Source organism: Schistocerca americana, chromosome 2 (genome assembly GCF_021461395.2).
Source record: "Schistocerca americana isolate TAMUIC-IGC-003095 chromosome 2, iqSchAmer2.1, whole genome shotgun sequence".
Taxonomy (NCBI): Eukaryota; Metazoa; Arthropoda; class Insecta; order Orthoptera; family Acrididae; genus Schistocerca; species Schistocerca americana.
In genome coordinates this window covers 1,095,522,977-1,095,545,213 of record NC_060120.1, presented here as the reverse complement: position 1 = coordinate 1,095,545,213, position 22,237 = coordinate 1,095,522,977, and the positions used below count along the sequence as shown (strand labels likewise).

General features: G+C 44.5%; 1 protein-coding gene across 1 annotated transcript in view; it reads right to left on the bottom strand.

Moving 5' to 3' along the window:
- The window catches only part of LOC124596503, a 174,087-nt gene that overhangs the window by 94,249 nt on the left and 57,601 nt on the right, over positions 1-22,237 (bottom strand). Inside the window, exon 3 of the mRNA XM_047135661.1 lies at positions 8,604-8,690. Within this exon, the coding sequence (XP_046991617.1) occupies positions 8,604-8,690 (87 nt within the window). The remainder of the gene's footprint in view (positions 1-8,603; positions 8,691-22,237) is intronic.

Genomic DNA, 22,237 nt, shown 5'->3' with positions numbered 1-22,237 from the left:
GTTCTCTTATCTCCAAAGGTCTCTTTAATTTTCCTGTAGGCGGTATCTATCTTACCCCTAGTGAGATAGGCCTCTACATCCTTACATTTGTCCTCTAGCCATCCCTGTTTAGCCATTTTGCACTTCCTGTCGATCTCATTTTTGAGACGTTTGTATTCCTTTTTGCCTGTTTCACTTACTGCATTTTTATATTTTCTCCTTTCCTCAATTAAATTCAATATTTCTTCTGTTACCCAAGGATTTCTACTAGCCCTCGTCTTTTTACCTACTTGATCCTCTGCTGCCTTCACTACTTCATCCCTCAAAGCTACCCATTCTTCTTCTACTGTATTTATTTCCCCCATTCCTGTCAATTGCTCCCTTATGCTCTCCCTGAATCTCTGTACAACCTCTGGTTCTTTCAGTTTATCCAGGTCCCATCTCCTTAAATTCCCACCTTTTTGCAGTTTCTTCAGTTTTAATCTACAGGTCATAACCAATAGATTGTGGTCAGAGTCCACATCTGCCCCTGGAAATGTCTTACAATTTAAAACCTGGTTCCTAAATCTCTGTCTTACCATTATATAATCTATCTGATACCTTTTAGTATCTCCAGGGTTCTTCCATGTATACAACCTTCTTTCATGATTCTTAAACCAAGTGTTAGTTATGATTATGTTGTGCTCTGTGCAAAATTCTACCAGGCGGCTTCCTCTTTCATTTCTGTCCCCCAATCCATATTCACCTACTATGTTTCCTTCTCTCCCTTTTCCTACACTCGAATTCCAGTCACCCATGACTATTAAATTTTCGTCTCCCTTCACAATCTGAATAATTTCTTTTATTTCATCATACATTTCTTCAATTTCTTCGTCATCTGCAGAGCTAGTTGGCATATAAACTTGTACTACTGTAGTAGGTGTGGGCTTCGTATCTATCTTGGCCACAATAATGCGTTCACTATGCTGTTTGTAGTAGCTTACCCGCATTCCTATTTTCCTATTCATTATTAAACCTACTCCTGCATTACCCCTATTTGATTTTGTGTTTATAACCCTGTAGTCACCTGACCAGAAGTCTTGTTCCTCCTGCCACCGAACTTCACTAATTCCCACTATATCTAACTTCAACCTATCCATTTCCCTTTTTAAATTTTCTAACCTACCTGCCCGATTAAGGGATCTGACATTCCACGCTCCGATCCGTAGAACGCCAGTTTTCTTTCTCCTGATAACGACATCCTCTTGAGTAGTCCCCGCCCGGAGATCCGAATGGGGGACTATTTTACCTCCGGAATATTTTACCCAAGAGGACGCCATCATCATGTAATCATACAGTAAAGCTGCATGCCCTCGGGAAAAATTACGGCTGTAGTTTCCCCTTGCTTTCAGCCGTTCGCAGTACCAGCACAGCAAGGCCGTTTTGGTTATTGTTACAAGGCCAGATCAGTCAATCATCCAGACTGTTGCCCTTGCAACTACTGAAAAGGCTGCTGCCCCTCTTCAGGAACCACACGTTTGTCTGGCCTCTCAACAGATACCCCTCCGTTGTGGTTGCACCTACGGTACGGCTATCTGTATCGCTGAGGCACGCAAGCCTCCCCACCAACGGCAAGGTCCGTGGTTCATGGGGGGCACAAGGGGTTATGGGCGTTGAAATCTCCCAAAAGTAGGAGACGTTTAAGGAGTTGATCAAACAGTGCAGTTAATACATTCAGGGATATGGCACGATCTGGAGGAAGATACACATTGCAGACAGTTATTTCCTGCATTGTCCTTATTCTGACAGCCACAGCTTTAAGAGGGATTTGAAGGGGGCACAGTTGCACTACAGACTGCTTATAGGACATGAACGCAAACTCCACCTGACACCTGATTACAGTCACAACAGTTCCTGTAATATCCCTTATAGCTGCGGAGGGTACGGGCCCGCATTGCCGGGAACCAGATGTGCTGAGAGCAATGCAGAAAGCAGGTGTAAAGCTTAACAGTTGCTGTAGCTCAACAAGGCGGTGGGAGAAACCGCTGAATTCCACTGGAGGATGACATGATCGTGAGACCTGGGAGGCACAGAACATTCAATTAGGCAGTTTACGCCTCAGCGTCACCTGCTGCCACCGACGTTTTGCCTGGGCAATCTATATCAACTGCATGTGAGGGTCTGGCGAGATCTAGGTCCTCAGCAGACACCAGAATCTACACTTCATCCACAGATGCAGAGCTTTTTGGTAGCAGTGGCATGGGCGCCACCGCAATTACCTTTGTCTTGGGGAACTTCTTTTTGGATATCTCTCACTGTTTCTTGGGTTTCCCCGGCTAGGACGACTTCACTGATTCAGTTTCTGGGACTGAGAATGAGCGTGAAGCCCTATAACCAGCTGCTTTTGGGCTCTGGTGGGTGTTATCTTTCTCACTAGCAGAAACTTGGGGAGTGCCCCGAGGGACCCCTTCCTAGCAAGCGGTGCTGAAGAAAAATTATGCTTTTTCCAGCTCAGAAGTTGGGACTGATTTCCCGCGCGCGCGCTCGTGTGTGTGTGTGTGTGTGTGTGTGTGTGTGTGTGTGTGTGTGTGTGTGTGTGTGTGTGTGTGTGTGTGTGTCGGGGGGTGGGGGGGGGGGGGGGGGTGGTTTGCTCCCGAAGTGGAGCAGCCCTCGGCCCCCACCATCAAGGGGGCAGGTGTAGCCTTCTGGTGCCGAGAGGTGACAGGAATGCAAGGAACTGATGGGGCGACAACTGTTCTCGTAGCGGCGGCATAAGAGGATGTCATAGCCACAGGAAGTACACGCTCAAATTTTCTCTTAGCCTCAGTATAGGTCAGTTGGTCCAGGGTCTTATATTCCATGATTTTCCTCGCTTTCTCTAAAATCCTGCAGTCTGGCAAGCAAGGTGAATGATGCTCTCCGCAATTGAGACAGATGGGAGGTGGGGCACATACAGTATTTGGATGTGATCAACGTCCACAATCTCAACGTGTGACGCTGGAAGTGCAGCGGGTACACACATGGCCGAACTTACAGCACTTAAAGCACGGCATTGGGGAGGGATACATGGCTTCACGTCACAGCAGCAGACGTTCACCTTAAACTTCTCAGGCAATGAACCACCCTCGAAGGCCAAGATGAAGGCACCGGTGGCAACCCGATTATCCCTCAGACCTCGACAGACACGCCAGACAGAATGAACACCTCGCCACTCTAAATTGGCGCACAGCTCGTCCTCAGACTACAAAAGGTCCCTATGGAATATAATACCCTGGGCCATATTTAAGCTCTTATGGGGTGTGATGGTAACACAAATATCCCCAACTTGTCACAAGCGAGTAATATCCGTGACCGGGCAGAGGATGATGATTTTAGCAAGACTGACCCAGAGCGCATTTCGCACAAGCCCTCCACCTCCCCGAACTTGTCCTCCAAATGCTCCACAAAAAAAACTGAGGCTTCATGGACAGGAAAGATTCCCCATTAACTCTCGTACATACAAGGTACCGTGGTGAATAAGCTTCACTGCCATCCTTAGCCTGGCTTTCCTCCCATGGTGTGGCCAGGGAGGGGAACGATTTGGGGGTCGTATTTCTTAGCATTGACGTTAGTCTGCCCACTTAGAGACTGCTGGTGGTGGACCACCAGCAAGAGATGATTTTCTATGCTTCATCCACATGTCATCCGCCCTGACCAGGGGCCCTGCCCACAGGCACTACCCAGCCTCAGCGAGGGCCACCTGACAGGATGGCCACTGCCACGAGTCATGATGCCCCTGGGAGGTCGGCTTCTACTCCATGGCATATGTGGGGAGTTAATGGCATAGGCATCAGCAGAGTGATCCCTGTGTTGTCAGGGGGCTACAACCAACATGGTACATGGCGGCCCCACCACAACGAACTGGCTACCGTGCTGGATATGAGGTGCTAAGAAGTATATGGTCATTGTCGGCACAGAAGGCGACACTGCATAATGCACGGTGGAAAACGCACCCAGGAAGGTGTCCTTGCCCAAGAGATAGAGAATGAGTGGGACAAATGCGACAATGAGAAAGTGGTCTAAAGATCTCAATGCACGATGGACATTTTGCACCAAATAAGGCGCCCTTTTCCAATTGGCTCGCTGTTAGGGAAAATTTAGAAAGATGAGGTCAAACCGACAGGGGATCATAACATAAACGCCGAAACATGAGACACTCCTTTTAGTTGGCTCTTATGACAGGCAGGAATACCTCGAGGCCTATTCTAACCCCCAGACCTGCAGCGGGATACTGCAAAGGACAGCTCATGATGGGGAGAAACTTTCCTCTACGAACTGCCGTAACCTGTATGCAGCATTGTCTTTTGTGTAAACTCCTGGACTTTGAAGTGTCAAATTTACTGATGTGTTAAGTAGTCTATTCAGGCTTAGTCACTGTGGCACCAGGTTGTTTTTTTTTTTTTTTTTTTTTATTATGAAGTAAACACGAATGACAAACACAGCATTCTCATACTGCAATAGTAAAGCTCTTTGAAATGCAATCAACCATAATATGATTAAGGAAAAGCCTGGATGGAATATGACCAATGGAATGAACATAGCAGCTGTGTCAAGTCCAAAAGTGTGGATCACATGAAACCAAACTTGCACTTTTCTCACATGCTGTACTGAAAAATTTGGATGACGGCAGTCACATAGATGTTGTAGTTCTTTATTTCCTAAAAGCATTTGACTCACAAGGGAAACTCCACATCACCTCAAACACACACACACCCCCCCCCCCCTCCCCCAAGAGATTTAGTGGTGAGAGGGCCCAGTGAAAGCCTGTCAAAAACTGAACACAGACAAAGCATGAAAATAGGAAGACAGTGCACTGAATTGTGGAAAAAAGCAAAACAGAAACAGTGAACAGCCCAAACACAGGAAGTGCAACACAGATCAGTACGCAAAAGCAACGGTGTTCTGGATAAGTGGTCATCCACTGAAAGTGGGCAAGCTGCGTTCAAAGCTACCGTGCGCCAATAATTTTCTCCATGAAATTTTTGACTGGAATGAGGACTTTTTGGTACAGAGGACGCAGAACGTTATCTCGGATGAAGAGTCATTGTCAGATGTAGAAATAACTTTACTTATAGCCCATGGAAAAACGTCAGGACCCTTGCCATTCATGTTGTATATTAATGACTTTGCAGACAATAGTAAACTCAGGCTTTTTACACATGATACAGTTATTCATACTGAAGTACTGTCTGAAAGAGGCTGTATAAATATTCAGTCAAATCTTAACAACATTTCAAAGTGGTGCAAAGATTGGCAACTTTCTTTAAATGCTGAGAAATGTAAAATTGCACTTCACAAAATGAGAAAACATAGCATCCTCTGACTAATATCAATGAGTCACTGTTGGAATCGCCAACTTTTACAAGTATCTGGGTGTAATACTTTGGAGGGATATGAAATGTGATGATCACATAGGCTTAGTTACGGATATAACAAGTGGTAGAGTTTGGTTTAGTGATAGAATACTGTGAAAGTGCACCCAGTCTCCACAGGAGATTGATAAACAAATCACTTGTGTGACCAGTCCTAGATTATTGCCAAAGTGTGTCAGGTCGGACCCACACGAAATAGGACTAACGGGATATTGAACGTAGCAGCAAGGATGCTCACAAATTTATTTGATCTATGGGAAAGAGTCACAGAGATACTGAAGAAACTGAACTGGCATGCTCTTTAAGATAGATGTAAACTCTCCCGAAAGAGTCTACTAACAAAATTTCAAGAACTATTTTTAAATGGCAACTCTAGGAATGTACTCCAAACCCCTTTGTATTACTCGTAGGGATTGTGAGGATAAGAACAGAATAATTACAGCACACACAGAGGCAGCCAAACAATCACTCTTGCTGTGCTCCAAATGTGAATGGAACGAGAAGAAACTCTAGCAAGTGGTACAATGGTACATACCCTTTGCCGTGCACTTCACTGTACTTTGCAGAGTATAGGTGTATGGCTCTGAGCACTATGGGACTTAACATCTCAGGTCACCAGTCCCCTAGAACTCAGAACTACTTAAACCTAAGTAACCTAAGGACATCACACACATCCATGCCCGAGGCAGGATTCGAACCTGCGACCGTAGCGGTCGCGCAGTTCCAGGCTGAAGCACCTAGAACCACTCTGCCACCAGCAGCCGGCTGTATAGGTGTAGATATGTATGTATTATATGTAGATAGTTTCTATCTATCTTCATGTGTGTGTCAGTTCAGTTTCTTAGCTTTTCCTGTGGACGGAACAAACCTGTGATCTTTGCTACTGCCCTTCTCTACATACATTCAGTATGCCTCATTAGCCCTATTCAGTACGAATCCCCCCCCACACACTAGTGATTTTCTACGTTGCGTCACATGAGTGTTTAGTATGCAGTTTGGAAACAAACTGAAAAGTTACTACTTGACAATGCCCATTACATAGAATTTCTACTATTGTGATGTGTAAAAGGTGGTGCGTAGCAATTACTAACTAACATCTGTATATTTAAAAACAAACCTTATAAATTTTCAGCATATATCCATATTTACATACTAATTTGCAATGTGAATTCGATGATTCATTCGATATTACTAAGATTTATCATGCAAATGATCTGTGGAAAGTGAAACTAACTAAAAAACTAGCTAAGTCTCCAATGCAGATGGACTGCATTTTCCTAGTAACCTACCACTGAACCGGAATTTGTCACAGGCTATATCTATGATTGAGCCTACATGATCCTCTAATTTAATCCTCTTCATAGGTCTTCAATTATCAGGTCCTCTCGAGAGCAATACGCGGTGGTGCAGCTGGTATCCTGTGATCTTATCGATGTCTTCCAGTCTCACTCTTGTTCCTTCTTTCTACTGTCCCTTCAGTGATACTGCCACATCTCAGCAGATCCCTGACCCAAGTGTTCCTTCTGTGTTGGATAAGCTTAACTTCCCTCATTCTGTGGATCACTTCTTCATTTGCTATCTTGTCTAACCACTTAAGACTGAATGGTAATTTTGTTGATCATTTTTGCCACCTGTGCTTTCACTCAACTAGTGTACGAAGTTTTTTGTTTCAGGGATCTACAATATATTATGGTTAAAATAGGGGTTAACTTAACTGAAAATATAATTCAACCCACAGCTTCCATGCAGCCTGCCGATGCAACAGTTTAATTGGGGCACTACTTCGATTGTAAGTTCAGCAGTTATGCTTTTGCTTTACGAACCTCAGTTTCATTTCTCTTATTGACTGTAAGTACCTGGGCACTAGCTTTGGTACTGCTACGGCCTTTACACACAACCAGAATTGCAACTGGTTTTTTTGACAAATCTTTCAATAATCTCCATGAGAAACTTAATATTAGAACAACTGTGGAATTGTATGATAGTTGCAACAAAATTCCAATGCATGTCAAATGAAAGAGGATACTGAATGCATACAGAGAAGGGCAGCACAAATTCATTGACCTGTGGGAGTGTGTCACAGACATGCTGAAGAAACTGGACTGACAGACAGACAGACAAACCATCACGCAAAAGAATACTTAGTATTATGAGGACCAGCTTTAAATGACGACTCTAAGGATATACTACAATCGCTTATGTATTGCTCCCACACTGATTGAGGACATTATTAAATTTCAACACATTTTTAAAGTACCATTCTTTCATACGTGAATGGAATTTAAAGAAACTCCAGTAACTGGTACTACAGGGTGCACTTTCGGCCACGCACTTCACAGTGGTTTGCAGAGTACAGATGTAGACGAGGAAAAGTGTAGACATTGTGATGCCCACTCCGCCAGCTACAGCATCCAGAAACATCATAAAAATTCAGAATAGCGATACACTTCATTAGCTGTGACGTGATGTGCAATTATTGAGAGTTACGTCTCACAAAGTAAGGCAGAATTTGTGACTGCCGTAGACAGAGTCGATAGGTACCAGCTTGTCCTCCGTATCTCAGTGTGTGCATTCATCCTCACGTTTCGGTAAGTCGTTCTGAAGATTTTGCCTAAATGAGTAACTTTCTGTGCCAATATGATTTTCATTGTTACTGATAGGTGGGAAGAGTATTCAGAGATTCTGGAGAAAGTATCAAACACACTGAAAGTAGCAAGTTCTCATCTATCCAAAAATCATAGTTTTCATGTAAACAGACCTAATTGTAAGTCACCATGTATGGAGAGAGCATGGTCCTTCAAAATTAGAAATTGGTACAGAATTTTCCAGGTCATCAATATAAATATCAATTAAAACTTGTTATATCCGAATCACACCAAATCTTGCTAAGAGGAGACTTAACTTCATGAAACAAGTACTGGTCAGCAATTCTGTCCCTTGTAGCTTTACAGCTATACCACATTTTCAGGGAAAAAGCTCATACGTATTTTAATGTTACACTGGCACAGGTGACAAAAATATTTAATGTGCTCACAGTTGTGAAGTAAAATCAATTACTAAATTTTTACTTGTGAGCCAACACCTATAATCTCAAATCCATAACCTTGCACACTGAAAACAAATTTAGTCAGCTCTTACAATACCATAGCAAAGACGAGCAGATATCTGCCTACTTTATTACTCCCATATAAACAGCAAATTTTATTTCAATGTAATTTGACAGTTAATACTTACACCATCTTCCTTTCTCCGTGGCTGTAGCACGTCATATCAAATGGGTCGACCCATTCTTTTGTTTCTTGATCCTTAGAAGCATCAATTCTGAAACAGTGGGAAACCATTAAAAATAAGAATTTCTGTAAGATATCTACACATTAACATACAAAATAAAAAATATTAATTAGATAAATTATATATAATGGAGACTACAGATAGAACATACTAATTCCACTTAAAACTTCTGGGCTGAAAGGTCGTGGTCAGTATCCTGACTCCCCAACATTTCATGTCCAGTTGCAAGGGAGATCCTCTGAGGTGAAGCAATGAACTGCTATTGGAACTCAACACAGTATCGAATATACGGACAGGACTATCAAACATTTGACCAGTAAAGTGGGCTACGAGAGCACCTCTCGCTGAATTTTATTTCAGAATCATCCTCTTGGTACGCATGATCTACTGCAGTCCATTTATCCATTTTATATTTCACACGCAAATTCCTCTTACGTTCACCTAAATCGGTCTTATTTCTTTTTGTGGTGCCAATATGTACTAGTCCACAACTATAAGGAATTTTATATACAAGTGTTGCCAAAAGCCAAAATGATGTCATATCTTTTGCTGCTCTTAAATATTCTTTTAACTTTTTGGTTGGTCTGAAAATAGTTTCAAGTCCATAATCATCCAAACTTTTGCAGTGCAAGGGGGATACAATAAGTAATGCCACACTTTTTTCTGAAAGCAGGTTGATTTTATTCAGGATTCCAATACACCATATTATTCCCCACTTTTTTTGGCTAAAAAATCCTATTTTTCAACATAATCACTGTTCAATGTGACTGCCTTCTGCCACCTTACTGTGAGAGCCAGTGTACCTGCAAGGTACCACTATTGGTTGACATCTGAGCCAATGTCTTGCTGCATCAATAATTTGCCCGTCATCCATATACTGCTTTCTGCAGAGTGCATCCTCCATTGGGATAAACAGATGGAAATATGAAGATGTGAAATTTGGAACGTACCGTGGTCGAGGAAGACCTCTTAGATACATAGACTTGTATAAGCCCTGTGTTGTCGCGGAGAAGGAGAAGGACAAGACTGACTGCATTTTTGTGGGTAAGAACGCGCTTAAGTAATTTCTTCAGTTTCGTGAGGGTAGCACAGATTTGTGCAGCTGGTCAGCATGTGGGAGATCAGACAGGGTTGCACAGCCTCATTGCAACGATGACAGACATCTCACCCAACAACTCACTGTGCTTTTATTCACTGCCAGGTCACCGTAAACATCTGCAAGCACATAGGAGTATCTGTAATGATCCAGTTTTGTGCCAAAAGAAGCTCAACGACTTTTCTCCACTTGGAATGCACCGCCGCTACAGACAACATTTTGAAGGCTACGTATAAGCAACATCACCTACTGGAACTTCACGAAATTACGGGGGCCAAAGCACAAGTATTCCACTATGTCCCACAACACATTCTGTATTTTTCAACTGAAACTGGACAGGGAAAGATGAGTCACATTACTTACCAAATGCCCTTCGTGTAATCTTACTAATAAATGGAAAATAAACTCTACCGTCAGGTGGCAACTGTTCCTCACTGATCCGAATTCTCTTCTTAGGGTGTAGAGCTCGATCTTCCCCCTCTGTAGAATTACCATTGTTCTTAATGGGTGACCATATGTGGTTAACCTCGTATTGTAAATAAAATTTTGCAAGCCCTATCAACCAAGGTGTGAATAACATCTTTTTTGTCTGAGGTGTGACCCACCAGGAAGGTAAAGGACAGTCAGCATTATACAACAGGCACAACCACTAACAAACTGTCTGTCTCCATGAATGGTCACTGTCAACTGTACTGTGGTTGCAGCAAGTGGTACTGCTAAGTGGTACTGCTTTCACAGTTAGCACTACCTTTAACAGGGGAGGATATGACTGTTACAGGACTGGAGTATGTTTCCGTGGGACAACGTATAGGGGAGGTTTTCCCTCTGTCTACTGGAGTGATACGAGCTGTGGGGCACGGGGTTAGGTAGGGACCGACGAAGATATTGTGTAGGTCGGGTGGGCAGCAGCAGAATACCACTCTGAAAAGGTTGGGGGGGGGGGGGGATGATTCCATGTCAGGGCATGATTAGAAGTAGCTGAAACTGTGGCAGAGAATGTGATTCAGATGCTTCAGCCCCGAGTGGTACCAAGTCATGAGAGGAGTGGCCGACTGGCCAGTGGTTATTTGAGGGATGGTAGGTGACTGGGGAACAAAATGAAGGATACCTGTTTCTGGACAAGATGTGGAGAATAATTTCAGTTTGTGAAGACATCAGTGACACCCTCAGCATATTTAGAGTGGGACCCCAGATCACGTAAGAAACAGATTGCCCGATCGCTTAGTCTAGCAGGCAACCCTTGTCAGGGAACGGCCACCAGGCGGCAACAGCATCACACCCTTACTTGTAGAATCAACCACTAGATGGCACTCCATTCTGTGAAATATGTGGCAACATCGGCCGAATGCATGCAGCTTTCCACTATTTGGCATCTGTGAAGTACTGGTGGTAGTGGATCGAGTCATGATGCAGAGGGCCTGCGAGTATATCAACTGTGGAAGGAGTAGACGAACAAATCCTGAATTAAAAATGTTCAGATTTCCCGTCAAAGATAAAAAAAGGTTACGCGAGTGGATTTTAAATTCGGGTAAATCAATAAATTAGTTACGAGTAAGAATTAATAAAGAGCCCTAAGCATTCGATCCTATCTAAATTTTGTCAATCTTATATTCTGATATAACGTGGCAGCCCTTCCCGTACAAGAATCATATCATATAATTTTTAAATGAAATCTTTGCTGCGATTTGGACTTTTTTAAACTGTTTATTCACTTCATTATTGTAATTTTGGCTGTAGAGGCATTTTTTTGTGCAATGTGAAAACTGAAACCAATATAAGATATGAATGATATGAAGATATGAATAACCAAAAGCAAAGCATAGTGTGGTAACATTTGGTAAACAATTTAAGAAGCATTACCTTACAAGACCTTTCCCTTGGTACTTGAAAATGGCTCTAGAGCTGAAATCGCAACAGTGAAATAAATGAATAAAGCCGTCATCTAACTGCTAGGTCATTGATCCCTGTAAATCCTGGTATATACTAGAGCAAACAAAGTGAACGAGTGTCAAACCTCATTTACACTGCTGCAAATGAGTAGTCATAGATAATTCACCAATGTTCACTGCTACTCGTTTATACGTGTGACCAAGCGTTTATACTGGAATGAAGGGAGTAGAATAGAAGAGAACGAGCATAGCATGCAAACTATAGATGCTGCCTATTTTAATTTTCACTCGAAAACAACACTAATTATAGTTACAGGTCTGCGCGAGTGCGGATATCCCCAGTAATAACTGTTGCAGATAAAAGTGTACGTCTGTTGCGAAAATTTGCGGGTTATCTTTAAACTGTACAAAGTAAATTTTTAACATAATTATGGTTTGCCGTCTGTGGCTCTTCAAAGTTGACCCCGCCAAAATATGCTCGAAAAACACTCTTTCACTTCTATATTACTGTGTTTGCATCCCCCTTTCAACAACAATCCAAAATTCATCGTTTTGTGCCACTCTTATATCATTTACGATAAGTTACATGCAAAGTAAAAGAATTTAAATTTGAAATGACTGTCACTAAAATATGTCAAGCCTTAATTCGCATCGTAACCGAGTGCGGACATCAGCAGACAAAAATTCAGGCCAGGCACAAATCTCTTTCCAGAGCAGTGGTGGGTTAAACTGCTTTACAAAACGTTAATATCTGAGAATGCGGATAAGCAACTTGGCAGATGTGGATAATGATCTTGTGGATGCGGTGCACTTACGGATGGCAGCATTTTTCCTGTCCACGGAGACTTCTAGTTAGAGCTACGATGTAAATCTTTGATTTTGAGATAGATTATTTTGCCCGCTGGTTTTGACAAAGCGAACAAAGTGGCTTAGGAAAATAAATGTGTTGTTGGCTTAATTTGTCACATAGATGTGAAACGCTTGGAAGTAGTGCCAGTGCACTTAACACTGAATTGCAGCCCCAGCCTTCTTTAGATTTATTCTAGAAATTTGCACATATGTCAGTTGATGCCTTTCACTGGCTCCTCATTACACCTGATGAGGAAATTTACTAGCAGCAACATAAAGCAGTTCGCAAGAAGATGAATACTCTCCGTGCTGGCAAGGCCGAAGGGGAGACGAGGCAAACTTCTTTTGATGCTTTGCTTAAAAACTGACAGCCAGCTGAACATTAATGAACACTACCGAATGCGTACCGAAAAAGACAATGTTATTGTCTCGCAGTAGTGAATGGAATTGAACACTACAGAATCAGCATTTCATCACGCAAACACTTGCAAACATTGATATTATACTTTCACTACTTAATTGTTTCTCACTGTGAAAAGCTAAGCACTAAAGGGGAAACAACATTATAGGCAATGTTTGTTTTAATTACAAAGCAAGTAATGTCACACAGAAAAGATTAGAAATCACGTGTTTCTTAACTTTTGCAGGAACTTCAGAGGCACTGAGGGCACCGAGTAAAGTTTACGAACCAAACACAACTGAATATCGTTTGCTCAAATTCGTCTACACATATGAAAATGCAGTTGTTCCTGTTTTAGTTCGCTCAGTGTTGACCAGGCTTAAAATGCCATAGAGCCACATTCCCAGAATTAATCATAATATTTAAAGTCCAAAAAAGGTTGCACACAAAGATCTCTCTTATCAAATAATTAATGAAAGATTCCTTTCTATCATGCTAATGTAAACTGAGCTACTAAATGTGTTAATGGTATATACATATATCTTATTTTTCTGATAGATAGTTATTGTTACAGGCAATGTCAAACTGCTGTATATGGACCCAGAAAAACTGCACAATAGACTGCTGTGTGATGTCCATTTTGATGAAAAGTCATTCACGAGCAGTACGAAACAACGGCTTATACACACAGCAGTTCCTGTAAAATTTACATCTGACACTGGTTCTTCAGCAGTATGTGAGGGAACTAGTGACAAGAATAGTTTGTCATCACCTGAACTGAAAGTGAACATTCCAAGGAGAACAGACAGTGCAGCTGGTCACCTTCTGGTAGAAACAAATGCAACACCACAGAAGTGTGAACCATTTCCAGACCTGAAAGAAATCATAACACTGCCTGCGAAACAGGTTAAAAGACAACTCTGTATGCTACGTCATGATGATGAGGATACTCCTAGAAAGCAAAAACTGAAACAGAAAATATATAATATGAACAGATCACTGAAAACAAAACTTCCTACTTGTCAAAAGTTAAGAGTAGATCATTGCATTGTAGGAGCTCAAATAATATTGCCCATGTGTTAAGCAGTTTCTGCTTCCCATCTGATTACTCCAGGGCACTGGCTGCAATGCAGTGCAAGAGCAAAACACGTCCGTGGTCTCCTATTGAGAAAAATCTCTCTCTGATGTTTTTTTACAAATCTCCTGCAGCATATAAATTTTTGCGAAAATTGGGTATCTTATTACCTGGACTGTCCACAATTAGACGATGGATTGGCATCACAAAATTTCTACCAGGGTTTAACAAAAAACTTTTTAGTCAACTTAGCAAGAAATTTGAGGCACAAACTTATTTAGAAAAGGCATGTGTAGTATCTTTTGATGATATGCCGATAATGCATCATCTGGAATACGCAAAAGATCTCGATTTAGTAGAAGGTCTGGAAGATTTGGGTGATAGGTAAAGGAAACCACTTCCTGCAAATTATGCACTTGTTTTTACGATTAGAGGCATCTACAGAAACTGGAAATTGCCTGTTTCATATTTTTTGTCCAATTCAGGAGTAAAACATGCGGATTTATTGGGACTCTTACAGGAACTAATTATTTTATTGCAAAATGCAAACCTAGAGCCAAAATTAGTCGTTTGTGATCAGGGAGCTAGTAATTGAAGTGTTATGAAGCATTTACATGTTACTCCTGAAAAACCTTATTTTATTGTAAGCTAAGCTGCAAGAGGTAATAGTATCTACTATGACATCAACTGTTACGGCCTGGCCAGAAATTGGAGGAACGGACCTCTGTTCCCGAGAGCACCGGATGTTCGCCCACACGAAGGAAGAGGGAGTGCGACAGTTAAAAGAACTAATAACAAAAATACTATTAGCTTTTTGCTATCTCGAAGAATGCAATGACGCTGCACATGCAACTGTTTTAACAAATATAGTAAGTCACTGTGCAATGACAGTTAAAAAACACGGAGAGCACATCTCTGCACAAGATTGTGTTACGGGACACCACAGTCCGCCGAGAGACCGAGACACGGAATAGTAAAGGTGAAGGTGAAGTACAAGGAATAGAATATTCTGCAGCAGTAAGGATAATGTCTGTGGGGTATTCTACCCCCCCCCCCCCCCCCCCTTTTTTTTGTGTGGTTTTAGGGCGCACAACTTCAATGGTCATTAGCGCCCAGACTACGTTAAGAATGCACCGCTAGGCACAAGTTTAAAACAACAACTAAAAGGGAAAACACGATAAAAGACAGACTGACAGGCATAGGATTAAAAAAAACAGCATAATCAAATGTCCTTAGAGAGGTTTGTCAAATTGATAAAATGAAGAATGCGAGCAGCTGCTCGTGGGTCATCCGCTACAATGGCATCTAGAGTACATGGCAAGCCAAGATCAAGACGCAGTGTGTTAAAATCCGGACAGGACGTTAAAATGTGGCGGACCGTCAGCAATTGCCCACATGGGCAGAACGGCGCCGGCGCAGCCGTCAGCAGATGGCGATGGCTGAACCGGCAGTGTCCAATGCGTAACCGGGCCAAAACGACCTCCTCCCGCTAAGAAGGTATTCTACCTGGTCATCACAGATGGGGAAACAGTGTTCACCCCAAGTCGCCATGGGAGGAGTAAAGCCTCCCATTTGCTTTGAAGTTGCCACTTTGGTTTACACATAGGTGGGGTAGGAGTCAGGAAACCGATAGCACACAGGAAATGGTCGCTCAATTGCGTGTCACAACAAACTACTCGACGCAACGGGCAAACTGGACAGTGCAGAACGAGAGGTCCAAATGGGAATAGGAGTGCGTGGAGTCTGAAAGGAATGTGGGTGCTCCAGTGTTAGGGCAGACAAGGTTCAGTTGATTGGAAAGGTCAGACAAGAGGGCACCTCTCTGATAGGTCCTGGAAGAGCCCGAAAGGGGATGGTGTGCATTAAAATCAGTAAGCAACAAAAAGGGGTGATGTAGACAGATGTTCGGTGACACGGTTTGACTACGAATGTCGTCCCAATTGAACAGCCCATTTTCCTTCACCCCTTCATCTGTATCTCCTGATGGCCCACTTGTCAAAATACATAGGGCATTCTCAGGAGGAGGCTGCACGGCCCCCATTGCAATTGATACAGCAGTGAGAAAGAGGCAAGGCAGTCGCCCTCGTGTGCACCCCTACCACAGGTTACACACTTTGCCGGGTGTCGAAAGGACATTAAAGTGTGGTTGTATTGATGAGACTGGTATCAGCACTTCAGGTTTTCAAGATACAGAAAGACTGTCAAGACTTCATAGCCTGCTTTGATCTCGAAGGGAAGCATTACTTCCTAATCAAACGTGAGAAAAAGAGTGAATGTGGGCACTAACAATGCATCTACCTTTACCACCACCCCACAGACTGCAGTGATTCCCTGATCAGGCAGGTAAGGTCAGATTTCTGCCTCAGTCAGATATCGAGCAGCCCAATGGAAGTAACACCACGGGATTCGGCGTTCGACAGGCTTCGACACGAACAGGATACCCTTGGAGGAGTGAAGCTGCAAGCAGAACTAGTCTACAAAAGCAAAGTGCCATTGTGTAAACGAGAGCACGATTGACAAGGCCGGCAATTGCATCAACACCTTTCTGAATAATAAACAGATTAAATGTAGCAAAGGCCTGACTGTCTTCAGTATGTGAGGAACTGTGGTGCAGCTGGGAGGTTATTCATTTTGTTAGCCTCATTCTGTTTATGTTTACTAGATGAAGACCATCAGCTCATTGCAAGCAAATCCCCCCCCCACAATTATCAGCATACAGGATGGCGTGCTCCTTCCGACAGACAGCAGATCCACTGGCAAAACTGCCGCACCCCGCCAGTCGGCAAATAAAATGCAGTCCAATAAAATCAGGTGCACCACGATCTGCACGCCACAAGCACCACACATTGGAGGGTCCTCTCGCTGGAGTAAGAATCCGTGTGCTGTGGCCTATGCGAAGACTAGTAAGAAGGACCTCGTTTCGCCAACGTGGCTGGAAGGAAGTACTCCACGGCCAAGTTGTGGGCTCGATGACACAGAGATTGTTATCAGTCACTGCCAGCCACTCCTCTTCCCATCCACAAGACTTTATACATCAACAGCGAGGTGATAGCACGCAGGCAGATGGCACAACCAAATACCAGAGGATCACGACACGCCTGCTCGGCTGCTCGATCCACCCTTTCATTCCCCACAATTCCAATGTGCCCAGGTACCCAGCAGAAATACACCTCCTTCCACAGTTGCCACAGTTGTAGGAGGGTATCCTGGATATTCTGGGTTACTGTACGTGTCGGGTACAAATGTCGGATGTCAGCGAGCCGAGGACGCTCAGAGAATCTGAGCAGACAAATCTAACACCAGGGGAACGTCTCATCTGTTCCAGTGCTCACAGAATTGCATATAATTCTGTGTCAAAGATGGTAAATTCCAAAGGCAGTCTGACTGAGGACACAATCCCAGAAAATGACAGAGCAACCAAAGGATTTTTTTTGTCTTTTTTTGTGGTTTTAGGGCACACAACTACAGTGGTCATTAGTGCCCAGACTAAATTATGAATGCACTGCGAGGCACAATGTTAAAACAGCAACTAAAAATGACAACACTATAAAAGGCACATGAAGAGGCAAGGGATTAAAAGAGAACATCATAATCAAATGTCCTTGGACAAGTTTGTCAAGTGGATGAAACGAAGAACGGGAGCAGCTGCTCCTGGGTCATCCGCTAAAATTTCATCCAGAGTACATGGCAAGCCAAGATCAATGCGCTGTGTATTAAAATTCTGTCAGGACGTTAAAATGTGGCGTACCGTCAGCAATTGCCCACATGGGCAGAATGGCACTGGCGCAACTGTCAGCAGATGGTGATGGCAGAACCGGCAGTGTCCAATTCGTAACCGGGCCGAAACAACCTCCTCCCGCCAAGAAGGGCGTGAAGAGGTCATCCGAGTCGTGGGGAGAGGTTTCAAGGCCCGAAGCTTGTTTTCAGTAAGTGTAGACCTATCGGCATGCCACAGCGATAAAATGCGCTGACAAATGACCCTGCTAAAATCAGATGAAGGCACACAACAAGAAGCTGTCAGACGCTGGAGGACCGCATTCTTGGCCAAGCATCTGCAGCTTCGTTCCCAGGGATACCGACATGGCCAGGAACCCACATAAAGGTAACCAGAGAACCGTCGTCTGCCAGCTGCTGAAGAGAGCGTTGGATCCGGTGCACGAAAGGGTGAACTGGATACGGATCACTGAGGCTCTGGATGGCACTCAGGGAATCAGAGCAGATGACATAAGCAGAATGTCAGTGGCGGCAGATGTAAAGAACAGCCTGGTAGAGGGCAAAGAGCTCAGCTGTGAAGACCAAACAATGGCCATGGACCCGGCATTTGAAACTGTCTGCCCCGACAATAAAAGAACACCCAACACCGTCATTGGTCTTAGAGCTATCTGTATAAATGAAGATTGTATTAATGAACTTCGAACGAAGTTCGACAAACCGCGAGCGGTATACCAAAGCTGGGGTAACCTCCTTTGGGAGCCAGCCGAGGTCAAGGAGAATACGAACCTGAGCCTGGAGCCAAGGTGGCGTTCGGCTCTCGCCCACTCTAAAGTTTGCAGGGAGTGGAAAATCAAGTTGTTGAAGGAGGCGATGAAAGCAAACTCCAGGGGGTGGCAGGGCAGATACATACAACCCATATTGACGGTTTAGAGAGTCATCAAAAAAGGAAAGATAAGAAGGGTGGTCGGCCATTGATAATCGCCGACAGGCGTATTGACAAAGCAGTATATCGTGTCGGTAGGTTAGTGGCAATTCACCGGCTTCAGCATGAAGACTCTCGACGAGATTAGTATAGAACGCTCCGATCGCAAGACGTATCCCCCGATGTTGTATAGAGTTGAGGCGGCGTAAGATGGACGGCCGTGCAGAGGAGTATACAAAGCTCCCATAATCCAGCTTTGAGCGGACGATCGACCGATATAGGCGAAGTAGGACGGTTCGATTTGCTCCCCACGATGTACCGCTGAGAACACTGAGGACATTTAGAGAGGGGGTACAATGGGTAGCCAAATATGACACATGTGGAGACCAGCTAAGTTTCCTGTCAAATGTAAGACTTAAAAATTTTGTTGTCTCCATGAATGTGAGAGCAACGGGACCGAGATGTAAGGATGGTGGGAGAAACTATTTTGTAGTGCCAGACGTTAGTACAGACCATCTTCTCGGCAGAAAAATGGAAGCCATTGGCGACACTCCAGGAGTAAAGACGATCAAGACAACGCTGAAGACAGCACTCCAGGAAACATGTACGCTGCACACTGCAATAGATGGTAAAATCATCCACGGAGAGGGAGCTCGATACATCAGCTGGGCGGCAATCCATTATTGGATTGATTGCTATGGCGAAGAGAGCTACGCTCAAAACTGAGCCCTGTGGCACCCCATTCTCCTGGCGAAAGGCGTCTGACAGGACAGAACCCACACGTACCCTGAACTTTCTATCCATTAAAAATGCATGAATAAAAAGAGGGAGGTGACTGCGAAGGCCCCATGTATGCATGGTGTGGAGAATGCCCGCCCTCCAACAGGTGTCTTAAGCCTTCTGCAAATCAAAGAACACAGCCACTGTCTGGCACTTCCGCAAGAAGTTATTCATAATAAAGGTCGACAAGGTAACCAGATGGTCAACAGCAGAGCAGCGCCTACGAAATCCACATTGTACATTGGTAAGTAGGCATCGAGATTCGAGCAGCCAAACCAAACGAGAGTTAACCATTCATTCCATCACCATACAGACACAGCTGGTAAGGCAAGTGCTTGTCGTTTCCCGGCTTAGGAATTGGGACAACAATAGATTCGCGCCAGCATATGGGAACATGACCCTCAATACAGGTGCGATTATAAGTACGAAGAAGAAAACCTTTATCCGCAGAAGAAAGGTTCTTCAGCATCTGAATATGAATAGAATCAGGCCCCGGAGTGGAGGACTGTGACCGGGCAAGTGTACTTTCGAGTTCCCGCATAGTGAATGAGGCATTATAACTTTCACGATTCGAGGAGCGGAAGTTACGTGGCCTTGCCTACACTGCCTGTTTTCGGGGGAGGAAGGCAGGGTGGTAATGATCAGAGCTCCAAACCTCTACGCAAAATCAGCCGAAGGCATTGGAGACATCCTCAGGGGCCACAAGGACGTCATTCACAACCGTCAAGCCAGAAACTGGTGAGTGGACCTTAGTGCCAGAGAGCTGGCGCAGTCTACCCCCAGACAACAGAAGGAGTAAAACTGTTGAAGGAGCTTGTGAAAGCAGCCCAGCTGGCTTTCTTGCTTCCTTTAATAACATGACAACACTGCGCACGTAATCGTTTAATACAATTCGCCATCGTAGGGTGGCGTTTAAAGGTGCGTAAAGCACGTTGACGAGCACGTAAAGCGTCTCTACATGTGGCGGTCCACCAGGGGACCGGTACGGGACGTGGAGAAAAAGTAGTGTGAGGGCTGGAATATTCAGCAGCAGTGAGAATGACTTCCGTGAGGTGTGCGACCTGACTATCGCATCTTGCGAAGGATTGATCCTGAAAGGTAGCCCTGGAAGAGAAGAGCCCCAGTCTGCTTTGGAGATGTTCCAACTAGTTGAGCATGGAAATGGGGTATGATGCAGGAGATGGATAACACAAGAGAAGTGGTCGCTCGAATACATATCAGAAAGTGCGTACCAATCTAACCGGCGTGCAAGTTGGGTAGTACATATAGAGAGGTCTAAATGTTCCCATGTGTGTGAGTTGTGTCCGAAAGAAAAGTAGGGGTGCCACTATTGAGGCAGACAAGATTGAGGTGGTTGAAAAGGTCTGCTAACAGGGGGCCTCTCGGGCAGGATGCTGGAGAGCCACAAAGGGGATGGTGGGCATTGAATTCTCCAGTCAACAAAAATGGTGCAGGTAGCTGAGCAATAATTTGCATCATGTCTGCCCTAGTAACAGCAGATGACGATTGAGTGTAAACAGCACAAATGGAAAATGTGGAAGTGGGGAGAGTAATTCGGACGGCAACTGCCTGCAGATCGGTGTGCAATGTGATGGGATCGTAGTAGATATCATTCCGGACCAGCAACATAACCCCTCCTTGAGCCGGAATACCTGCCACAGGGGGTAGGTCAAAACGCACAGAGTTATATTGTGCCTAGTCAATGCGGTCACATGGGCGTAGCTTTGTTTCCTGGAGAGCTATGACGAGCTGACAGCGCAAGCATAGCAGCAACTTTAAGTCCTCTCGGAGCGAATGCCGCGAATATTCGAATGAAGAAGTGCCATCGTGAGAAGAAAAAGAAAAAGGAGAAGCAAGAAGGGGTCACCTCAAAGGCCACTGAGGGCCGGCTTCGAGCAAGCACGGCTGCCGCTATCAACAGGCACAGAGTCATCGTCCATGTTTTCAATAGGTTCACTGGCCACCATGTTAAGATGGTCAGGAGGGGAACTTCCTCTGCCGGTGAACAGCCAGATGGTCGGCTACCAGCAGTGCGGCCAGGTGAAACGAATGACAGCCTGGGGCGGCAAACCGCTGGGTGGTGCAGGAGAAGAAACGCGCCGTGGCGGAGATGGAGAACTTTTCTTCCTATGAGCCTTCTTGGAAGGTCGTTTAGTCTAAATACTGGTTGATGGCTGGGAGTTCGGGGTACGTAAGAAGCCTTCACAGAATGGTTCCTCCTTGAAGGCCCATGCATCTGACTTCTGGGTCTTTGTCTTGGCAGAAGCTGATGAAGGTGCTTGTGTCATAGGGGTGACGGGAGGAAGAGGAGACGTTGACCGGGCGATCTTAGCACTGGCCGAACGGACGACAGTAGTGCTAAAGTCAGATCGTATGTCTGCGTCGATACCTCCCAGGTAGGCCAAGGAGAGGCGAGGACGGTACTGTATTTCCCCGCTGGGAGCAGCGTGGGCTTCCTACTAGCAAAAAGCTTGCGAGCAGCCGAGGTGGACACTTTCTCTTTGACACGAATTTCCTGTATACAGCGTTCATCCTTGTGGATGGGACAGTCGCGGGAGGATGCTGCATGGTCACCCTGACAGTTCACACAACGAGGAGACGGAGGTGGACTGTCACCCTCATGGGCGTCCCTGCCACAAGTGACGCTATTCGGCAAGCTTCCCTCCTTAAGCATCACTGTATCAGCATAGTCTTAGATATTAGTAAGGTATTTGATACTACTTGGAGACACTGTATTCTCTCACAACTGCATCAAAAGCACTTTGTGACCCCCCTGCCTCCCAATGTTCGTACGGTCTTTTCTGTCTCCGCAGTTTTTTAGGACCCGAGTGGTGATACGCTGTCTGGTTGAT